The sequence below is a fragment of the Saccostrea echinata genome, unplaced genomic scaffold, assembly GCF_033153115.1.
Source record: "Saccostrea echinata isolate AGI-Se365-2 ecotype Australia unplaced genomic scaffold, CSIRO_AGI_Sech_v1 ptg000009l, whole genome shotgun sequence".
Taxonomy (NCBI): domain Eukaryota; kingdom Metazoa; phylum Mollusca; class Bivalvia; order Ostreida; family Ostreidae; genus Saccostrea; species Saccostrea echinata.
Genome location: NW_026889758.1, coordinates 46,233,706 through 46,257,292, shown reverse-complemented (window position 1 = coordinate 46,257,292; position 23,587 = coordinate 46,233,706). Strand labels below are relative to the sequence as shown.

General features: G+C 32.3%; 1 protein-coding gene across 3 annotated transcripts in view; it reads right to left on the bottom strand.

Moving 5' to 3' along the window:
* Positions 1 to 8,837, bottom strand: part of LOC133182915 (neuroendocrine convertase 1-like) — a 30,048-nt gene extending 21,211 nt beyond the window's left edge. For 2 of the 3 annotated variants that reach the window (XM_061317769.1, XM_061317768.1), the window contains exon 1: positions 8,405 to 8,837. In XM_061317769.1, coding sequence (XP_061173753.1) covers positions 8,405 to 8,566 — 162 coding nt within the window. In that variant the 5' untranslated portion in view covers positions 8,567 to 8,837. The remainder of the gene's footprint in view (positions 1 to 8,404) is intronic. The other variant, XM_061317770.1, reaches the window with a different exon arrangement.
* Positions 8,838 to 23,587: the final 14,750 nt, after the last annotated feature.

The following is a 23,587-nucleotide window of genomic DNA, read 5'->3' as shown; positions in this document are numbered from 1 at the left end:
AAAGCAAGAAACAGCTGTACAGGATCGTCAAATTATTTTTATGGAATTCTGATATCTAATTACTATTGCTAGTCAGATAAACAATCTGTCGTATCCACTAGCTGGACATCCGTCCAAAACTGGATTATACATGTAGTAGAGCCGGACAATTTATATCTCTAATGGAATTTTACTATAGAAATAAGAAATATTCCGTTTTTTGTCATGAATCCCTATTTTAAGATTGAAAATTTTGAAAAATGGCGAAGTCGTACGAAAATTAGATCATCAGAAATTTATCTTCCTTGTCTATCACAGCATTTCAACCAATGAAATAATTGAAAATTTTCACATCATGTATTTTCTTCCAATTACAGAAGAGAGGAAGTGCATAGTCAGAAGACTGTAAAATACTTCTGTATACCGTTCTCTAAAGGAAGACGGTAATTATTCAGTATATAGATATGAATAGTGAAATCGACTCTTGATATCTTGCACATTGTGAGACATTTAAAACAATCAACACCTTGTCATTTCACCTCCAACCAACCCCCAGAAATACCTTTTTAAACGAATTAACTTCTTTTCAAAGTGAGAAATAACTTTTAGTTTCAAAAGTTAAGGATGACGTTTACTCAGGGTTTAAGTTGACAGAGATGGATTAAAGTACAATATGTTAAATCAAAAATTGTTCTAAATGGACAGAACAACCACGTTATAAATTAATTTCAAAAAATTTAGATATTTTATTATTTGAAGAAAATATGCAAGTTTAAAGTGATGAAGAAGAAATTCAGACTAAATTTTATTTTGTCCTTCTTTGCACATTTTTTTTCTTTCTTTCAATATTATTCATAAAGTTACGATTTTATGTTTTTTAACACCATCTGCAAATATTATCTGTGTTAAAGCTCATGCATCATTTTAAATAATACAATTGCATGAAGAACAAAAAACATTCCAGACAAAATGTCTAAAGAATTTGATCATTAACTTCATATAATTTTAATACGAGCATAATAAGGGCAACAAAAGTAAATAGAGGCTATAAATAGTTTAGAATTCTTATCATTATTATTATTATTATTATTTTTTTTTTTTTTTTTTTTTTTGTAATATTAGATTAAATATGCGCAAATATTAGAAAATTGACAGAAGAAATTCGGACTAAAATTATTAAGAATTTTATGGTTCAAAATTTGTTTCTATATATTAAGTAAAACTATTCCATTTATATTATCATTATCGAAAGAGTTTTGTTACTTGATATATTTTGTTGATAAAGAAAATAGTAGTCATAGTGTAAAAAAAAAAAAGAAAAGAGAAATACCAAGGGGTCACTAACATGAAAAGTAGACCATTGACCTAGTTATTTGAAAATAAATAACTCTAAAATCATAGATCTACTATGTACAATAGCTAGTTTCATTTTTATCATTGAAATTTTTTTTGTCATATGAGTAAACGGCATCCTTGTACAATTTTTGCGCACGTAGAAAAAGTTGATTGGATTGTATCTTATTTAAAATATAAAATACATATATAATGTAACTTTTAAATGTACCGAAAAGTTTCTCTTTATCACATTACATTGCAGCACATTACATTGAAAAGAAAATTCAGGAAACTGAATAACGAAGTCGTTAAGTGTGAGCCAATGGATACATTTGTCAAATACCTTGGATGAAGTGAACTGCGATAGCGTGCAGCCGATCACAAAAATGTGTTTCTCTATACATGAATAGTCAATTCTCATTTCGTCAGAATACAAATACGCATTCAAAAATTAATTTCTATTAAATACATATAACCTGATAGGATGAAACATTTTTTCATAAAAATGTACATTTAGTTAAAGGAAGATAATTCAGACCATTCTAATTCATTCTACGTTCATTTTTCTGTGATTCTGTTATATACATTGTAAGATGGGTTTGTCTAATTATCGGAAATTGAATGTTAGGTTACAGTAGATAGCATCCCGCAGAATAATTAATTGGTATTGTAAGCTAGATAATTTTTCGTAGTTCTTAAAATGCTCATTGAAGAGACTTGAATATCAAATTGTCCGACAAATATAACGTTTTTTTCCTACTCGACGTAATATTAAAAGAACTAATTAGTACACTTTATATGTATCTTATTTCTAGGTTCATTATTGCTTGAACATCATCCAAAGCCATCGTTTTAACTGATCGATTAGTAGACAATTTCTGTTTGTAGATTGTTTTCAGTCATGCAAGCATTGCTGGGAGAACATTGTGAACAATGTGAATTGAAAAAAAAGAGGAATGCCTTTTTTCCTCGCTGTTTAATAACCAAATAAAAAAAATTACAAGTAAACGGTGCTGTTAAAATATGAAGGATATGACGAACGTTTGGCAATTTTCTCTTCTTTTTAGCTCTACTGGTCAGAGACCAGAAGAGCTTACACATTGATAAGGTGTCCGTCGTCTCTCCGCTTGTCTGTCAGTCTATATACAGTTTTTCAAAATGTCACTCCTCCTACAGTGATCTAAATTCAATAAGACTTGGAACAATAGTAGACCATACTAAAATATTCTGTTTATCGGTTTTTGATTTCGACAAACTGTGTTGAGGTTGTAACTAAAAAAGACATTTCTTTGAAATCCTTTCAAAATGCTGCTCCTCCTACAGTTTTGGTCCAAGTTCAGCAAGACTTCACACTCACGTAGACTGCACTAAAATAGGTAATCTTTTTTTTTTCGGTAAACGGTGTTGCCATGGTGACTATAAATAGAAATGTCTTTGCAATTATTTCAAAATGCTTACCCTCTTTCAATTTTGGACCAATTTCAGTAAGACTTGGTACACAAGTAGACTATACTACGATACATTATTCTATTTACTGGTTTTGGATTTCGACAAACGTTTTTTTTTAAACGCTACTCCTCCTACAGTTTTTGTCTTTGTCTTTTTACACAAGTAGACTATACTAAGATACATCATTCTTTATCTAGTATAGCTACAGACTCATCAGAGATTTCTGGTTTGGTTTAATGCACAGACGGAATAATACATCATTAACGTACATGTACCATCGCTAAGCGCAACTTATCGCCAATATCCCTCCCCCTTTTTTCCTGTCAGATTAACTTCATTTTAAATGCACGGGATATTGATATTGCAGATTTACATGTGCAGATGCCACTACGTTTTGATGACAACATATTCTCTTTATCCATGTTAACTTTTCTAAATTCTGGTTAGTTTCAGAACATGAACCCCTGCCGGATAACTCTTGCACTGTATAAATATACAATATTTAATGACTACGTTGTAAGCATGTTATAAAGGTAGATCTCTAAACACGCCAAGAGTACCCAGTGCGCAGCAAAATGAATAAATAAATAAATTTGAAGTTCATAAATCCGTGAATATATCACATTTACATAAAAAAAAAAAAAAAAACCACTAATTTTTTTACCAAATCAGTCAACTTAACACATATGCAGGTGTTCAAATTTTATAACATTTATCAAACATAAATAGCTTGGAAATTCTTCTTAAAGTGTGCTTCAGGAACTAAGTGGGTATGATATGTATGTAATCATTATATATCCAGAAAAAATTACAGACAAACATGGATCAACAGCAGCAAAAATACTTTACATAAAAGTACATTTAGCAGAAGAACAGACAGAGCCGACCGGACATGGGTAAAACTAGACACTCCATTCAGCAAGGAAAAAAAAGGGGTTTTGGGAAGAGAGGATTTTTTGATCGCAGTTTATGTAATGGTTCGGTATTTGATTTTATTCTGTGTTTCGATCACTTTTTTGAAAATAGATAAAAACAAAGGTTTTTATTCATTAAGATAAGTGTCTCTCGACTAAAATTTGTATGATTATAAACATGTTAAAATAAAATAACATTTACTTTAAATACATGTATATGTAAAATATACTTAATAAGGTTATACGTTTACTCTCATTTATTGCTATGTACACCATATTGATCTAATCCAGTATGATGAAAAATGTCGGAGAGATAAAAAGAACACAGTCTATATACTGTTGCTCCTGACTGAAGTTAAATGTAACATTTGATTAGTTTAGAAAATTGAAAGTTTCTATCTCGTTTCCCATGCGACGACAAAGAGACATTAAAGCAACTGTCTTTGTTATAACGTCATTCTATACGCATAGATGATCATACCGGGATTTTTCTTTTAAAAATGCTTTTGTCCTAATTAGGAGAATGTTATTAAAAGATCAAATAAATCAATCAGGGCATCATTAGGATTAGTACGGTTCAAATATTCCACGTTAATTCTAATCAAGTTCTCCCTGATTAACTGTGTTTTGTCAGTGTTCAACAGAAGCAAGATTGAAAGCTCTACTGAATGATGCACTAGTATTACTATTCTTTTTTATCATCATGTTTTCGAACGCACCTATAAAGTCTTGGAAAAATTGCCTTGCTCACTATATGTATACTTCATTTACACAGACATTCCATTACAACTTATCACCCACTAAATATGAACAGTTGTCTGTCTACACATTGTTTAACTTACACGAGTCGACTAAAAATATAATTTCGGATTTTTTATAGTAACTAGAATTGTTCTTATAGGACTGTTACTCCAACTCGTAGGTAACAATCAAAGTATGTATCTCAATATTAAAGTGTCCGCAGAAGCACCAATCTGCAATTTGATTTAGAAAGTAAGTAGCCTAACTTAAGTCCATAGACATACAGACAGACGGACACGGTGAACTGAGTATAACCCCCTCCCACTTTAACCCTCCCTCCCCTTTTAAAACGATGCAAGGGTATAATTACGTGTTACCTCAATAAAATTTACATAGCCGCCAATCTGCAAGGACGTTCATGACCAAATAGATAGAGACAAGGTTACTTAGTATATAGACAAAAGTCTGTCTTATCTAACAAATAATCATATCTCATAGCATGTAACTGTTTCAAAAGTGCGAGTAAGGATTTAACTTTGGTTTAAGGGTGTTCAGAAATTTGTACGGGGGAGGAAAACGTGAAGTTCATTACTGTGAATAATTAACTCAAAATCTGTCAGATGTTTTTAAAAAACGAAGTTGAAACCCCTCCCTGCAGTTCTCCTATTCAAAAACTCGCATTTATTGATGGGCTGAGGTGAACAAAGCGTATTTCTTCTTTATGTTTTTAACAAAATTAATATAATAAATACAGATCTGATTTGCTACTTTTAAATTTTGAGAAGGCTCCTAGTTTTAATTTATCTTTAAACTCTTCAATGAATTCAATTTCATTGAGAACAATAAAGGGTAACAGTTCTGCATAAAATCTCTCCAAGGTCCTTGAGTCTAAAAAAGACGGAGATGCACATTAAATTTTATATTGTAATATTTCTATATGCAGTCGGAGTCTATAGAAGATATCTTTAATATTACTGTTCTTTATCTGCGTTAATGACAGGACAATCCCCCCTTTGTTTAAAGCTGTATTTTCTATCAAATTTCGATGGAAAGTTGTCCTGCGATTAATTAGCAGCCATCATATTTTACCTTATTAATTGGCATCAACATGTAAAAGCTTTAGGCCGCTAGCAGCCATAATTAGATCCTGAGAAATGGCTGACAAATACTGAAGTAGCGGCGTATTTATCAATAATAGGAACGATTTACGAAATTACCGTCCAATGCAAAATTTGTGTCTATTTTATCATTATATAGCAAAGCATATGAATGACTTGAATATTTCCAATCAGACTAACGTTTGCTACATGAAAAAGTATTTTAGAAGTCTGGGATCTATAGAATTGGATGTCAAGCATTTGTGTTATGATTAAGTAAAATCTCAAAAATAGACGAAAAGACTGTTTCGAGACACCCTCATAATAAACGTATGAAAAGTTGTTTACATGTACGAACTGTTCTGACAGCTCTCCTGTGTCTTAATTGGATACTTTTAAAAATTTAATTGTTTCAAATTAAATAAGGATTTCTAGACTTTACGTTTCTATAACTTTGTGGTTATCTCTTTAAAGCCCCTGTAAGACTACAATAATCTTAAATCATCGTAATTCTTAAATCATTTCTGCGAATTTTCTGGGTCTTATTTATTCTAAAGTATGCAATTAAGATATATATGATTGGATATGGTTTTTATCCAACGACTAGTATGGTTTCTATCCCTGAGCCTTTATCGAGGGGGTAGAAAACATATAACAAATTGGATAAAAAAAATTATTACATTTTCAACAGTGAAATACTGTGATTTATTCACTAAATAAAAGTGATATCCTCTCACAGTGTGAAAGGATACCAGAGTGATATTCTATCAGTGTGAAAGGATATCAAAGTAAGTAAACTATAATTTCTGCCCTGTAACAAGATTGAAATAGAAACTAAACCATCTTGACAGAGATTAAAACTGCCAATTTCTTCCCAAATATGTTGCTAAAACCTATATTACAATGTTTTCAATCTCACAACTGCCAAGCTATGACTTCTTAACTGCTACAACTATGACGCCACAGCCAATGACACTGTGTTAAGAAAAGAGAGAGGCAAAGGAAAGAATCAAAGAAAATGTAATAAACAGAAAATTCAATGTTTTGTAGCTGGATATAGAATTTATTTCACTCGTGAGACAGGATTTTTAGATATTTTCACTCGTGCTTCGCACTCGTGAAAATATCAAAAATCCTGTCCCACTCGTGAAATAAATTCCATATCCAACTACAAAACATTGAATATCCTCTATATATCTTTACACAAAAACATGATATTGTTTCAAAAACATATTTTATCCACTTTTTAGGCCTTCTTTCCTCTTTCCGTTGGCTGCAATATGCTGCAATGTAACAACGTTAACAACACTACAGTGCTGAAAATAGTGCCTATATATTAAAATAAAGGGAAAATGCCTTTCTGAAGACAATGCATTGTCCTTTTTTCAAATTTTATTAATTTAAGTATTACGAATTTTACCTTCATCTTCCATGTTTACATATGCAAACATATTTATATGTTTAACTGGCATTATGAATTATTGGAATACATTATCAATGTCTTTAACATCTTAAATGTTGATTTAAATTTTACATAAACACACGGGCATGTACAAGGTGTTTTAAAATTAAACATGGCAAGATTACTGTATAAAAGAAGTTTACTGTTTGGAATCACAGAAAACTCGGGAAGCCATAGGTATATTCCTGCATCCACATTTTTAACTGTTTGATTGCACTCAAACTTTCAACAATTCAACCTGCCACTTATGCTTGGTGTTTTCCATTTTAGAGAATGATTACCTTGTTCATACTTAGCTCAAGCTATAAAGCCATAATACAAGAAAATCTTACATCGTATTCTTGTCCGACCACATTTAAAACTTAACCAATTTCTTCTGATCAAATGACAAGTCATCTTCTATACTTTCATTATTAACACCTTTTCTCTACTGTTTATTTTTCGACAAATAAGCAGAAAACAAATAAATGAGGATGAAAAACATAACCTTTTTTCAACTTTGCATCCCACCCCACGCTTCACCAGGTTTACGTTTTTTATGTTATCGTATACTCAGCTGTTCAAACTGTAAATATCAATTCAGCTGCAATACGCTTGCAAAATTTTGCATTAAATTACTGTAACTACATCATATTGTAACCGCATACGATGTTATACGATATAAATGGAATACACTGCAATAAAGTGCTGATTTTGCTTAGCTTTGTTTTTACCACTGACACATGTAGCTTAAAGTTTTATTTTTATGATGCTTTATTTTTGTGATATTTGTGTGAATAAATTATATCATCTTACCCAATGAAGTATGGCCGAAATATTCAGATAAAAAAAATAGACTGAGTCTTCAGTAGAATTAAGGTGGACTCTAAACACTGCACACTGAAAAGTTCTAATTTTATGGAAGTTTAATGCAGTCAAAATGATCTGCCTTATGATGTAAGATAGAAAAAACGGAATTGTATAGTGAATGAAAAAATCAGTAATAGATTAAGGGATTCTTAACATAATATATAAGACAATTATCGTAATAAAATTGTTATTCGCATGTTTAATTTTTTTTTCAATGTAAGTAACCAACATTAATTTCTGTTCACTAACATTCATTGTCTTTGAACATTTTTTTCCGGAGAGATATGGCAGGTGCCGCATGTTTAAAATAAACTACATAAACTCAATATTTATACCTTTATATGAAATAATTTTCTGAAGTCCCAACCTCAATTTTTTTTATTTGTATTTAGAGCCTCCTTAATATCTTTCTGGTATGTATGTACCATAGCACAACAAACACCATTGCTTTATTTCTTTTTCACTGCTGAGGAATATGCATAAACAAGCTTAAATGTCAAAGAATTTGTTTTTTTTTTTCTCTGATGCTGTCCTTGTAAAAAATAGAATTACCCGTAAAAAGTTGTTTATTAACTTACTTCCTTAACGATTTCATATCCATGAAATTTAGCAACTTCTCGAGCTAGCCGTATTCCACCAGGAATTTCCACGGCCCATTCATTTACAAAATGATCCCCTCCTATAGAAACTACATGGCACAGCAGCAGTGTGATTGAAATAATTAAAATCCAAAGGTTCATAATATTCGAAACTTTCTATTTTGAATCAAAAAAAGTTCAGAGAACAAGAAGTCCGTGTTTAGGTCCTCTTTGATAAAGCCCGAAAAGGTCGAAACCACTCCAATTCGAGGCATTAGAACATTTTCATTATTTTCGTACAAGTCATGACGAAATTGAAAGATAAAAATTGTTCCGTCTCGTTGTGAACAGATATCTACTGTACCAGCTGGCGTTTACTATACGTATTCGTTGACAGTGACTACACTTGTTTCAGTTATCTTTGATATGATCAAAATACACTTGTATCCTATTAAAACTTCTGTTGCTCTATTGACTAATGCATATATGAATTAATCGAAGTCGAAAAACTAACGACGGACACATTGTAGAGATGTTACATTAATATGAAATCAACTAGGAGGCATTACACCATAAATGAATATTATTGGTCTATTAGCCAAATGCGCTGGACCACTTATTTTACAATAGAGGATAAAAGGTACTAGGGTGGAGAAATCAGTTGAACTCTGAACTCAGTTGTCATATGAATGACAGGCCAATTAACACAAGTTTACCATCTGCACAAAGGATTTATATAACAAGGAAAGATGAATTAAGGAAATTTTATACTAGGTTAAGGAAAATTTTATACTTTGATAATCAATAATTGATACAGATAAAAAGTGATGAGACGGTAGCAATGAACTTTAATACATGTACTAGTATACTGAAATCTGATAGAAATCGCGCGATTGGTTTAAAACAGCACAGGTGTAAAAATTTATCATAGTTTTGCGTCATCATCAAGTGAGAATCACTCTTCCCTTACTTTAACGACAATATTATTAAAATATTTTATATGTTTTAGTAATGGTAACTTCAAGTCAGATTTCAAACCATATTGCATTAACTGATCTGCATCCACGTTTCCTTGAACAAATCAATAGAAAAAAAACCAGCTTCAAGTAATCAATCAAATCGGGTTTGACCAAGTCGATAGTTTTGTAGCCACATTTTGGCGGATTACACTGTTTCAGTATACCATTTGGCGGATTACATTGTTTCAATATACCATTTAGTCGCCCGCGTGGCGCGAGGTTAGAGCGTTCGCTCTAGAGTCGCGGCGCAAGGAGTTGATCCTTACGTCGCGGGTTCGAATCCCACTGTGGGACGTGGAGACCGGTCCTTCGGGTGAGACCGTATAAACCGAGATCCCGTGTCGCATTAGGTGCTGGCACGAAAAAGATCTCTCACCGCTCAATGGCCCTAAGTGTCGAGTATTGGACAAAATTTGCAGCTCTCCACCGGCAAATGGTGGCGTCTCCATATGAGTGAAAAATTCTCGAGAGGGACGTTAAACAACATACAAACAAACAAACAATATACCATTTAAAACATCCTTCAATAAAATTTAAAAAAAAAAACATCGTTTGTCTTTAAAACCATTTTTTTCTTGCGTTTAATTGAAAGTTGAATGTATGGACCAATTATTTGGTTCCATTTGCAGAAAATAACCCTTTAAGTTTGTGATGTCATCTACATTCGGAAAGAAAGCTGTACGTGCCTGCGATGTTTATGGTAACTCGGCTGGTGACTTCTCAACTATTCTTTTTTGAATTCAACGGAGAACTTATAATGTGCTTAGACGAGAGCAAAACACAAACAAACAAACAAAAATGTACAAATTAGAAATTTAAGTTCTTAATGATTTTTGGTCTCACACAAGAATATAACTTCCCTATATGTTACTTTGATGTTAATAATTAATTTCTGAGCTTTTATCAGATGCTTTCTTTGACCCTAAAAAATGAGATTAGGAAAACTGCATCTTAAGCAACTTTTAAAAGAAAAAAAATTAGAGTGAACAGTTACCTACCCCAAAATAGGTTTCACATGTTAAAATATCCCACACATCATCCAGGAAATTACACCATTCGTACCTTTCAGAAATAGTTTCACTAAAGTTATAATAATCCTAATATTTAAATCCAAAAATAATAGAATACCAACAAACACAAAAAATCCATTGCATGAAAAGTGAAGGGGCATTTTTGCTTGAAGACGTGCGCACTTAAGGACATACGCAACGTAGTTAGAACTTTATTGTCTTTTTCCCTGGAGTTGAAGAGTTCCAATACTTAAAGGAACTGTGTGCAACATTTTAATGTCTATATATGGTGTTGTACACTTCCTTTAAAACAAGTTTGGATAAACAAAACATATAGAATATATGTTTAATAATTTTTGTATATTTTTCTTTGAATTATACAAGAATTTTCATCAATTGATATCTTTCCAAAACCCCTGGTAAGGCATGCTGATTTTTTGTTTACGAACATCTGATGAGACTATAATCTTAAATTAAGAATATCTTGAAAATTTATCAGTAGGTAAGGTACGTTGCGTATGTCCTTAAAGAAAACGTTTTCGTATATCATTTTTCACAAAAATCATAAAAGATACCTTTTTATAAAATCTCTTCAGAACATCAAAGTAGTCTGTCACATGACTCACGTCATACACGCAAAAGGTGACATTTGCCGGATGCAAAGGATGGAATTTTGATCAGCCGCAGTGATTAAAAAAATTAAGAAAGGCTTTGTCTTTAAAAACTAATTTTCCTGATTAAAAATGGTAAATTTATATAGTGGAGACTTTATATCGTAAGGAATCAAGACATTATATTCGAACCGTGGTAAGAATGGGCCTCCTAACACCCCAAAGATGGAGAAGTGAGCCGTTGCAGTTGGTTGATGTCACAAACCGCTACATATAAATATTCATATTATTCGATTATATAATTTCTTTTTAAAAATCAAAGTCTGAGTAAAAATGACTGCATTGTAAGTTGTGATTGTATAAACTGATATTTTACGTCAGTAATTTGAAATGAAGTTTCGCTGGAGTAAACATCGCCTCGATTAAAACTTTCAATGCTTTGATTTTTTTTTCCCGTGGATCACTGTTGGTTTCATCTTCGGTAACTATTTGCGCTCACATGACGCAAGGACTGTTTGGAAAGAGGTTCTTTTAATTATGTAAAATCAAATTTACCGCAGTGGTGTCTAATTTGCACAAACTTTAGTAAATAAAACCGGAACTAAAGAAATAACATTTCAATATAACATTCACAAATTATCATATTTTCATATAATCACAGCATTAATGTTTATCCAACTGTTATACTGAACGAACACGGGCACCTGGCGTTACTTATTTTTCTTACAGTAAAAAAAATATACCCCCTATCTAATAATTCACAAGGTACACACCGCCGCCATCTTGATTTTTTCTTTAACTGGTTGTTTTAAAAAATAAATCTTTCAAATACATTGATCAATTAAAAAAAGGGCTTTACTGAAGAATTTCAGGTCAAACGTAACCCCCCCCCCCCCCTAGAGGTTTCTCGGATTGTTGAAGCAGTAGATCGAGTTTGACGAAAGATTTTTAATATTTGCAAGTGTGATGCACCCTTTTGGTTGCACTGTCCGTAAGTTGAGATCTCGAAAGACTGACCACAGAAAGAATACGGTTGCAGGGAATTTATTTCACGGAGTGTCAGATGACAATACATGTTGATGTGATCGACCTTGAATAAATGAAGATGGCGACGATGTGTACCTTGTGAATTATTAGGTAGGAGGTACATGTACATATATACATATATAGGGGGTACATATAAACATGTATCTATCTATCTATCTATCTATTATATATATTAAGAAAAATACTAGTAAGTGATGTCAGGTCTCTGTGTGAACGAAGTATGTATCTTGGTAAAGTCTTACTGTGTATTGAACTTTTTAAAGGTCATTTATCAAAACGGTAGAGGTGTCAATTTTAGAAGTCCAGTGGGGATGTTCATGAGGCTAACTTAAGAACTAAGACAAAATAATTAAGAGAATTTGTGTCCCCCGCTTAGGGGAAAAAGAAGAGCATGCGCAGTTTGGGGGAGGGGTGTCGGACCCCCCCCCCCTTGGATTTGTAGAATTATTAAATGTATACATGTATATTGAAGGAAATAAAAAATGCCAGTATGGATATAAAGATTTGATTGCTTATTCTTTAATATGTGAATAGAAGATTCTTTTTATATAGAATATTTATCACACTGTAATAATGATTTTATGAGTTTGTACAAGCCAGACGTCATAACTTTTTCATTTTACATGCTGAATACTATCACTAAGTAAATCAAAAAAAAAAAATCAACCAAAAAAAAAGGATCCTACGGGATTTGAACCCGGCACCTCTCACATGCTAGGCGAGAGTCATACCACTAGACCACGTAGGCACTTGATTGTAGAGCAAATTAAATGCAAACATTAGGTCACATATAATGTTTTTATTCACATTGGATATTGTCAAAATTTTACACAATACATGGTGTCTAATTTAGCCTTTACTAAACAGTTCTAATAGATGCAATAAGAATATAAAGTCCGCCGACAACCTGTATTATACGTAATAACTCTCCACATGCCCCTGTGCTAAAAATAGTGTCAAGCAACTTTTAATACAATAAATAATTTTAAAAAAAAATCTTATTATGGTAAACAGTGTAAATTCTCTTGCAAAAAAATCCACTCATCAGTCAAAAAGGAGTAATCATTTCTTTTGCGCATACTCAAACTAGTCATTCGATAAAAAAAAAAACCCTAGTAACACGTAACTTTGCGAAACTCCTTCGACTTAATTACTGATTGTTAATTATGATTCATATCAAAGAAAACAAATATATAAGAATATGAGAATAAAAGAAATGCTCTCTAGTCTGCTTTTGAAACCTTTTTTCAAAGCATAAAATGAAAAAAAGTGTATGTAATCAATTAGTTTTTAAATTCAATTAAGCAAAAAAAAATTGACTAAGTTAATTTTGATTGGATGATTTGGCAGGCATCACAATGTATCGCATTGTGTTGCAGCAGAGTGCAGTATGGTGCAATTCTACTTGTATTTAAACAAGCACAATTATTTCACTTGTCAATGTATTAGAAATATTCCCCACCATCCACCCTCCAAAGAGAGCTTTTATATACAATTTGTCCTTGTGATTGAATGTTTATTTGGAAATTTGCATAATGTAAGTTTTGTTTCAAAGTTCGATAACTCAAATTATGTCCCTTTGAACAACGTAGATAAAACGATCATTGATTTCTGCTTTATATTATGTAAATATTTAAGCAATGCTAACGAGTAACAGGCTTGTATACTATATATAAGACCTTATAGAGACATTCACAAATGACCATGTGTTAAAGTCAGAGTAAATAACGGTTACGGGTAATGTCGCCTGTAAAGGACTTAGTGTGAGCTTATCTCACTAAACAAATACTACTAAGCAGTATAATTGAAAAGCGTCTTTGATTGTTCTACAAAGCCATCGGCGCTTTGTTTGAGTCTAAAAATATTCACTCATCAGTCAAACAGGAAAGTCTATATTTTTTTCACTGTTTTGCCTAATAATAAAAATTGACCAAGAATGTTTTAATTAGATAGTATATCAAGCATTACAATGCAATGTATTGTAGGACAGTTATATTTTTATAAAAGCAAAATTAATTAGCTTGCAATTAAAGAACTTCACTCGACACTCCAATTTTCCTCGGGATGTTTCGCATATATCCATATAAGTCTTTCAATTAAAAAAAATCAGCAAAAGTAACTGTTCTTTGATGAGAACTTCGCTCTAATTACTGTTATCAGAATATATTCTGTTTATACTTCCTGGTGCTTATCTGCATGACTCTAAAAATTTACACTCATCAGTCAAACATTTCTCTCTTTTTCAATCTTTCATATACCCAAACTAGGCGTTGCATAAGATAATAAACAGCAATGAAAAACTTTGCCGAAAAATCCTTGGACATTATTACTGCATTGTTAATTTAGATTCGTATGAAAGAGAACAATCATATAAGAAAATGTGAATGAAAATATTCCATCCAGTCTGTTTATCAAAACTGTTCTGAAAATAAAAATATATTAGAAAATATGTTAATTTACACCTTATTTTCAATACCATAATGTAAAACAAGAATGGACTTCATTTTATTAATTGACATTGCATTGTAGTGCAGTGCAATAAAATGCAGTTAAATTCTTATTATGGTAAACAGTCTACTATAAATTCTCTTAAAAAAAAAAAAAACAAAAAAAAAAACAAAAAAAAAAAAAAAAAAAAAAACCACTCATCAGTCAAAAAGGAGTGTTCATTTCTTTTTGATCTTTTACGCATACTCAAACTAGTCATTCGATAAAAAACCCCAGTAACACGTAACTTTGCGAAAGTCCTTCGACTTAATTACTGATTGTTAATATTGATTCATATCAAAGAAAACAAGCTAATTCAGAAAATTTGTGTCCCTCCGCTTAGGGAAAAAAGAAGAGCATGCCCAGTTCCGGGACCCCCCCCCCCCTTGGATTTGTAGAATTATTAAATGTATACATGTATATTGAAGGAAATAAAAAATGCCAGTATGGATATAAAGATTTGACTGCTTATTCTTTAATATGTGAATAGAAGATTCTTTTTATATAGAATATTTATCACACTGTAATAATGATTTTATGAGTTTGTACAAGCCAGACGTCATAACTTTTTCATTTTACATGCTGAATACTATCATTTAGTAAATCAAAAAAAAAAAAAAAAAGGATCGTCCGAGATTTGAACCCGGCACCTCTCACATGCTAGGCGAGAGTCATACCACTAGACCACGTAGGCACTTGATTGTAGAGCAAATTAAATGCAAACATTAGGTCACATATAATGTTTTTATTCACATTGGATATTGTCAAAATTTTACACAATACATGGTGTCTAATTTAGCCTTTACTAAACAGTTCTAATAGATGCAATAAGAATATAAAGTCCGCCGACAACCTGTATTATACGTAATAACTCTCCACATGCCCCTGTGCTAAAAATAGTGTCAAGCAACTTTTAATACAATAAATAATTTTTAAAAAAAATCTTATTATGGTAAACAGTGTAAATTCTCTTGCAAAAAAATCCACTCATCAGTCAAAAAGGAGTAATCATTTCTTTTGCGCATACTCAAACTAGTCATTCGATAAAAAAAAACCCTAGTAACATGTAACTTTGCGAAACTCCTTCGACTTAATTACTGATTGTTAATTATGATTCATATCAAAGAAAACAAATATATAAGAATATGAGAATAAAAGAAATGCTCTCTAGTCTGCTTTTGAAACCTTTTTTCAAAGCATAAAATGAAAAAAAAGTGTATGTAATCAATTAGTTTTTAAATTCAATTAAGCAAAAAAAAATTGACTAAGTTAATTTTGATTGGACGATTTGGCAGGCATCACAATGTATCGCATTGTGTTGCAGCAGAGTGCAGTATGGTGCAATTCTACTTGTATTTAAACAAGCACAATTATTTCCACAATTATTTCACTTGTTAATGTATTAGAAATATTCCCCACCATCCACCCTCCAAAGAGAGCTTTTATATACAATTTGTCCTTGTGATTGAATGTTTATTTGGAAATTTGCATAATGTAAGTTTTGTTTTAAAGTTCGATAACTCAAATTATGTCCCTTTGAACAACGTAGATAAAATGATCATTGATTTCTGCTTTATATTATGTAAATATTTAAGCAATGCTAACGAGTAACAGGCTTGTATACTATATATAAGACCTTATAGAGACATTCACAAATGACCATGTGTTAAAGTCAGAGTAAATAACGGTTACGGGTAATGTCGCCTGTAAAGGACTTAGTGTGAGCTTATCTCACTAAACAAATACTACTAAGCAGTATAATTGAAAAGCGTCTTTGATTGTTCTACAAAGCCATCGGCGCTTTGTTTGAGTCTAAAAATATTCACTCATCAGTCAAACAGGAAAGTCTATATTTTTTTCACTGTTTTGCCTAATAATAAAAATTGACCAAGAATGTTTTAATTAGATAGTATATCAAGCATTACAATGCAATGTATTGTAGGACAGTTATATTTTTATAAAAGCAAAATTAATTAGCTTGCAATTAAAGAACTTCACTCGACACTCCAATTTTCCTCGGGATGTTTCGCATATATCCATATAAGTCTTTCAATTAAAAAAAATCAGCAAAAGTAACTGTTCTTTGATGAGAACTTCGCTCTAAATACTGTTATCAGAATATATTCTGTTTATACTTCCTGGTGCTTATCTGCATGACTCTAAAAATTTACACTCATCAGTCAAACATTTCTCTCTTTTTCAATCTTTCATATACCCAAACTAGGCGTTGCATAAGATAATAAACAGCAATGAAAAACTTTGCCGAAAAATCCTTGGACATTATTACTGCATTGTTAATTTAGATTCGTATGAAAGAGAACAATCATATAAGAAAATGTGAATGAAAATATTCCATCCAGTCTGTTTATCAAAACTGTTCTGAAAATAAAAATATATTAGAAAATATGTTAATTTACACCTTATTTTCAATACCATAATGTAAAACAAGAATGGACTTCATTTTATTAATTGACATTGCATTGTAGTGCAGTGCAATAAAATGCAGTTAAAACAAGAATGGACTTCATTTTATTAATTGACATTGCATTGTAGTGCAGTGCAATAAAATGCAGTTAAATTCTTATTATGGTAAACAGTCTACTATAAATTCTCTTAAAAAAAAAAAAAAAAAAAAAAAAAACAAAAAAAAAAAAAAAAAAAAAAAACCACTCATCAGTCAAAAAGGAGTGTTCATTTCTTTTTGATCTTTTACGCATACTCAAACTAGTCATTCGATAAAAAACCCCAGTAACACGTAACTTTGCGAAAGTCCTTCGACTTAATTACTGATTGTTAATATTGATTCATATCAAAGAAAACAAGCTAATTCAGAAAATTTGTGTCCCTCCGCTTAGGGAAAAAAGAAGAGCATGCCCAGTTCCGGGACCCCCCCCCCCTTGGATTTGTAGAATTATTAAATGTATACATGTATATTGAAGGAAATAAAAAATGCCAGTATGGATATAAAGATTTGACTGCTTATTCTTTAATATGTGAATAGAAGATTCTTTTTATATAGAATATTTATCACACTGTAATAATGATTTTATGAGTTTGTACAAGCCAGACGTCATAACTTTTTCATTTTACATGCTGAATACTATCATTTAGTAAATCAAAAAAAAAAAAAAAAGGATCGTCCGAGATTTGAACCCGGCACCTCTCACATGCTAGGCGAGAGTCATACCACTAGACCACGTAGGCACTTGATTGTAGAGCAAATTAAATGCAAACATTAGGTCACATATAATGTTTTTATTCACATTGGATATTGTCAAAATTTTACACAATACATGGTGTCTAATTTAGCCTTTACTAAACAGTTCTAATAGATGCAATAAGAATATAAAGTCCGCCGACAACCTGTATTATACGTAATAACTCTCCACATGCCCCTGTGCTAAAAATAGTGTCAAGCAACTTTTAATACAATAAATAATTTTTAAAAAAAATCTTATTATGGTAAACAGTGTAAATTCTCTTGCAAAAAAATCCACTCATCAGTCAAAAAGGAGTAATCATTTCTTTTGCGCATACTCAAACTAGTCATTCGATAAAAAAAAACCCTAGTAACATGTAACTTTGCGAAACTCCTTCGACTTAATTACTGATTGTTAATTATGATTCATATCAAAGAAAACAAATATATAAGAATATGAGAATAAAAGAAATGCTCTCTAGTCTGCTTTTGAAACCTTTTTTCAAAGCATAAAATGAAAAAAAAGTGTATGTAATCAATTAGTTTTTAAATTCAATTAAGCAAAAAAAAATTGACTAAGTTAATTTTGATTGGACGATTTGGCAGGCATCACAATGTATCGCATTGTGTTGCAGCAGAGTGCAGTATGGTGCAATTCTACTTGTATTTAAACAAGCACAATTATTTCCACAATTATTTCACTTGTTAATGTATTAGAAATATTCCCCACCATCCACCCTCCAAAGAGAGCTTTTATATACAATTTGTCCTTGTGATTGAATGTTTATTTGGAAATTTGCATAATGTAAGTTTTGTTTTAAAGTTCGATAACTCAAATTATGTCCCTTTGAACAACGTAGATAAAATGATCATTGATTTCTGCTTTATATTATGTAAATATTTAAGCAATGCTAACGAGTAACAGGCTTGTATACTATATATAAGACCTTATAGAGACATTCACAAATGACCATGTGTTAAAGTCAGAGTAAATAACGGTTACGGGTAATGTCGCCTGTAAAGGACTTAGTGTGAGCTTATCTCACTAAACAAATACTACTAAGCAGTATAATTGAAAAGCGTCTTTGATTGTTCTACAAAGCCATCGGCGCTTTGTTTGAGTCTAAAAATATTCACTCATCAGTCAAACAGGAAAGTCTATATTTTTTTCACTGTTTTGCCTAATAATAAAAATTGACCAAGAATGTTTTAATTAGATAGTATATCAAGCATTACAATGCAATGTATTGTAGGACAGTTATATTTTTATAAAAGCAAAATTAATTAGCTTGCAATTAAAGAACTTCACTCGACACTCCAATTTTCCTCGGGATGTTTCGCATATATCCATATAAGTCTTTCAATTAAAAAACATAGGTAATCAAAGATTACGAAGCTCACCTCGACGAATGTTATCTACATGTAAAGCAAATTTCACATCATATTTTTTTTCTAGTTAGGGTACATCCCAAGTTCAATGTCCATGCAAGTTTGATTTAATTATAGACCTGCTCAAAAAACTTTTGACCTGTTTAGTAATCAAGAAAATTTTGGTCACTTCCAACATCCAAAGCAAGTCTGGAAGTTTTCATTCTTAGATGCACCATCTATGCAAGTTTAATCATAACAGGCCATAATATTATATAGCTACTCCAAAAAATTACCCTGGTCACTCATCTGGAAAATGTACATCAGATTCAGAATCCAAGGCAAGTCTGGAAGTGTCCATCCCTAGATACATCATCCATGCTAATTTGGTAAAAATATGGCTAAAATTCACTCATGTGGAAAATCTAGGTCAGATCCAGCATTCGAAGCAGGTTGGTTAGTGTACATCCCTAGATGCATCATCCATGCAAGTTTGGTCCAGGTAGGGCTTATAGTTAATTGGAAACGAGACTACTCCTAAATCTAAACCTGGTCTCACATGTGGAAAATCTAGGTCAGATCCAGCATCCGAAGCAAGTGTGGTAGTGTCCATCCCTGGATGCATCATCCATGCAAGTTTGGTCCGGGTAGGGCTTATAGTTACTTGGGAATGGACCTGCTCCTAAAACTTTAACCTGGTCACTCATCTGGAAAATCTAGGTCAGATCCAGCATCCGAAGCAAGTGTGGTAGTGTCCATCCCTGGATGCATCATCCATGCAAGTTTGGTCCGGGTAGGGCTTATAGTTACTTGGGAATGGACCTGCTCCTTAAACTTTAACCTGGTCACTCATCTGGAAAATCTAGATCAGATCCAGCATCCGAAGCAAGTGTGGCCATGTCCATCCCTAGATGCATCATCCATGCAAGTTTGGTCCAGGTAGGGCTTATAGTTACTTGGGAATGGACCTGCTCCTTAAACTTTAACCTGGTCACTCATCCGGAAAATCTAGGTCAGATCCAGCATCCGAAGCAAGTGTGGCCATGTCCATCCCTAGATGCATCATCCATGCAAGTTTGGTCCAAGTAGGGCTTATAGTTACTTGGGAATGGACCTGCTCCTAAAACTTTAACCTGGTCACTCATCTGGAAAATCTAGATCAGATCCAGCATCCGAAGCAAGTGTGGCCATGTCCATCCCTAGATGCATCATCCATGCAAGTTTGGTCCAGGTAGGGCTTATAGTTACTTGGGAATGGACCTGCTCCTAAAACTTTAACCTGGTCACTCATCTGGAAAATCTAGGTCAGATCCAGCATCCGAAGCAAGTGTGGTAGTGTCTATCCCTAGATGCATCATCCATGCAAGTTTGGTCAAGGTAGGGCTTATAGTTACTTGGGAATGGACCTGCTCCTAAAACTTTAACCTGGTCACTCATCTGGAAAATCTAGGTCAGATCCAGCATCCGAAGCAAGTGTGGTAGTGTCCATCCCTAGATGCATCATCCATGCAAGTTTGGTCCAGGTAGGGCTTATAGTTACTTGGGAATGGGACTTGCTCCTAAAACTTTAACCTGGGACGCCGACGCTAACGCCGACGCCGACACCGACGCCGACGCCGACGCCGGGGGTATAGCATAAGCTCATCTCGACTTCGTCGAGGTGAGCTAAAAATCAGCAAAAGTAACTGTTCTTTGATGAGAACTTCGCTCTAAATACTGTTATCAGAATATATTCTGTTTATACTTCCTGGTGCTTATCTGCATGACTCTAAAAATTTACACTCATCAGTCAAACATTTCTCTCTTTTTCAATCTTTCATATACCCAAACTAGGCGTTGCATAAGATAATAAACAGCAATGAAAAACTTTGCCGAAAAATCCTTGGACATTATTACTGCATTGTTAATTTAGATTCGTATGAAAGAGAACAATCATATAAGAAAATGTGAATGAAAATATTCCATCCAGTCTGTTTATCAAAACTGTTCTGAAAATAAAAATATATTAGAAAATATGTTAATTTACACCTTATTTTCAATACCATAATGTAAAACAAGAATGGACTTCATTTTATTAATTGACATTGCATTGTAGTGCAGTGCAATAAAATGCAGTTAAAACAAGAATGGACTTCATTTTATTAATTGACATTGCATTGTAGTGCAGTGCAATAAAATGCAGTTAAATTCTTATTATGGTAAACAGTCTACTATAAATTCTCTTAAAAAAAAAAAAAAAAAAAAAAAAAAAAAAAAAAAAAAAAAAAAACCACTCATCAGTCAAAAAGGAGTGTTCATTTCTTTTTGATCTTTTACGCATACTCAAACTAGTCATTCGATAAAAAACCCCAGTAACACGTAACTTTGCGAAAGTCCTTCGACTTAATTACTGATTGTTAATATTGATTCATATCAAAGAAAACAAGCTAATTCAGAAAATTTGTGTCCCTCCGCTTAGGGAAAAAAGAAGAGCATGCCCAGTTCCGGGGACCCCCCCCCCCCTTGGATTTGTAGAATTATTAAATGTATACATGTATATTGAAGGAAATAAAAAATGCCAGTATGGATATAAAGATTTGACTGCTTATTCTTTAATATGTGAATAGAAGATTCTTTTTATATAGAATATTTATCACACTGTAATAATGATTTTATGAGTTTGTACAAGCCAGACGTCATAACTTTTTCATTTTACATGCTGAATACTATCATTTAGTAAATCAAAAAAAAAAAAAAAAAGGATCGTCCGAGATTTGAACCCGGCACCTCTCACATGCTAGGCGAGAGTCATACCACTAGACCACGTAGGCACTTGATTGTAGAGCAAATTAAATGCAAACATTAGGTCACATATAATGTTTTTATTCACATTGGATATTGTCAAAATTTTACACAATACATGGTGTCTAATTTAGCCTTTACTAAACAGTTCTAATAGATGCAATAAGAATATAAAGTCCGCCGACAACCTGTATTATACGTAATAACTCTCCACATGCCCCTGTGCTAAAAATAGTGTCAAGCAACTTTTAATACAATAAATAATTTTTAAAAAAAATCTTATTATGGTAAACAGTGTAAATTCTCTTGCAAAAAAATCCACTCATCAGTCAAAAAGGAGTAATCATTTCTTTTGCGCATACTCAAACTAGTCATTCGATAAAAAAAAACCCTAGTAACACGTAACTTTGCGAAACTCCTTCGACTTAATTACTGATTGTTAATTATGATTCATATCAAAGAAAACAAATATATAAGAATATGAGAATAAAAGAAATGCTCTCTAGTCTGCTTTTGAAACCTTTTTGCAAAGCATAAAATGAAAAAAAAGTGTATGTAATCAATTAGTTTTTAAATTCAATTAAGCAAAAAAAAAATTGACTAAGTTAATTTTGATTGGACGATTTGGCAGGCATCACAATGTATCGCATTGTGTTGCAGCAGAGTGCAGTATGGTGCAATTCTACTTGTATTTAAACAAGCACAATTATTTCACTTGTCAATGTATTAGAAATATTCCCCACCATCCACCCTCCAAAGAGAGCTTTTATATACAATTTGTCCTTGTGATTGAATGTTTATTTGGAAATTTGCATAATGTAAGTTTTGTTTCAAAGTTCGATAACTCAAATTATGTCCCTTTGAACAACGTAGATAAAACGATCATTGATTTCTGCTTTATATTATGTAAATATTTAAGCAATGCTAACGAGTAACAGGCTTGTATACTATATATAAGACCTTATAGAGACATTCACAAATGACCATGTGTTAAAGTCAGAGTAAATAACGGTTACGGGTAATGTCGCCTGTAAAGGACTTAGTGTGAGCTTATCTCACTAAACAAGTACTGCTAAGCAGTATAATTGAAAAGCGTCTTTGATTGTTCTACAAAGCCATCGGCGCTTTGTTTGAGTCTAAAAATATTCACTCATCAGTCAAACAGGAAAGTCTATATTTTTTTCACTGTTTTGCCTAATAATAAAAATTGACCAAGAATGTTTTAATTAGATAGTATATCAAGCATTACAATGCAATGTATTGTAGGACAGTTATATTTTTATAAAAGCAAAATTAATTAGCTTGCAATTAAAGAACTTCACTCGACACTCCAATTTTCCTCGGGATGTTTCGCATATATCCATATAAGTCTTTCAATTAAAAAAAATCAGCAAAAGTAACTGTTCTTTGATGAGAACTTCGCTCTAATTACTGTTATCAGAATATATTCTGTTTATACTTCCTGGTGCTTATCTGCATGACTCTAAAAATTTACACTCATCAGTCAAACATTTCTCTCTTTTTCAATCTTTCATATACCCAAACTAGGCGTTGCATAAGATAATAAACAGCAATGAAAAACTTTGCCGAAAAATCCTTGGACATTATTACTGCATTGTTAATTTAGATTCGTATGAAAGAGAACAATCATATAAGAAAAT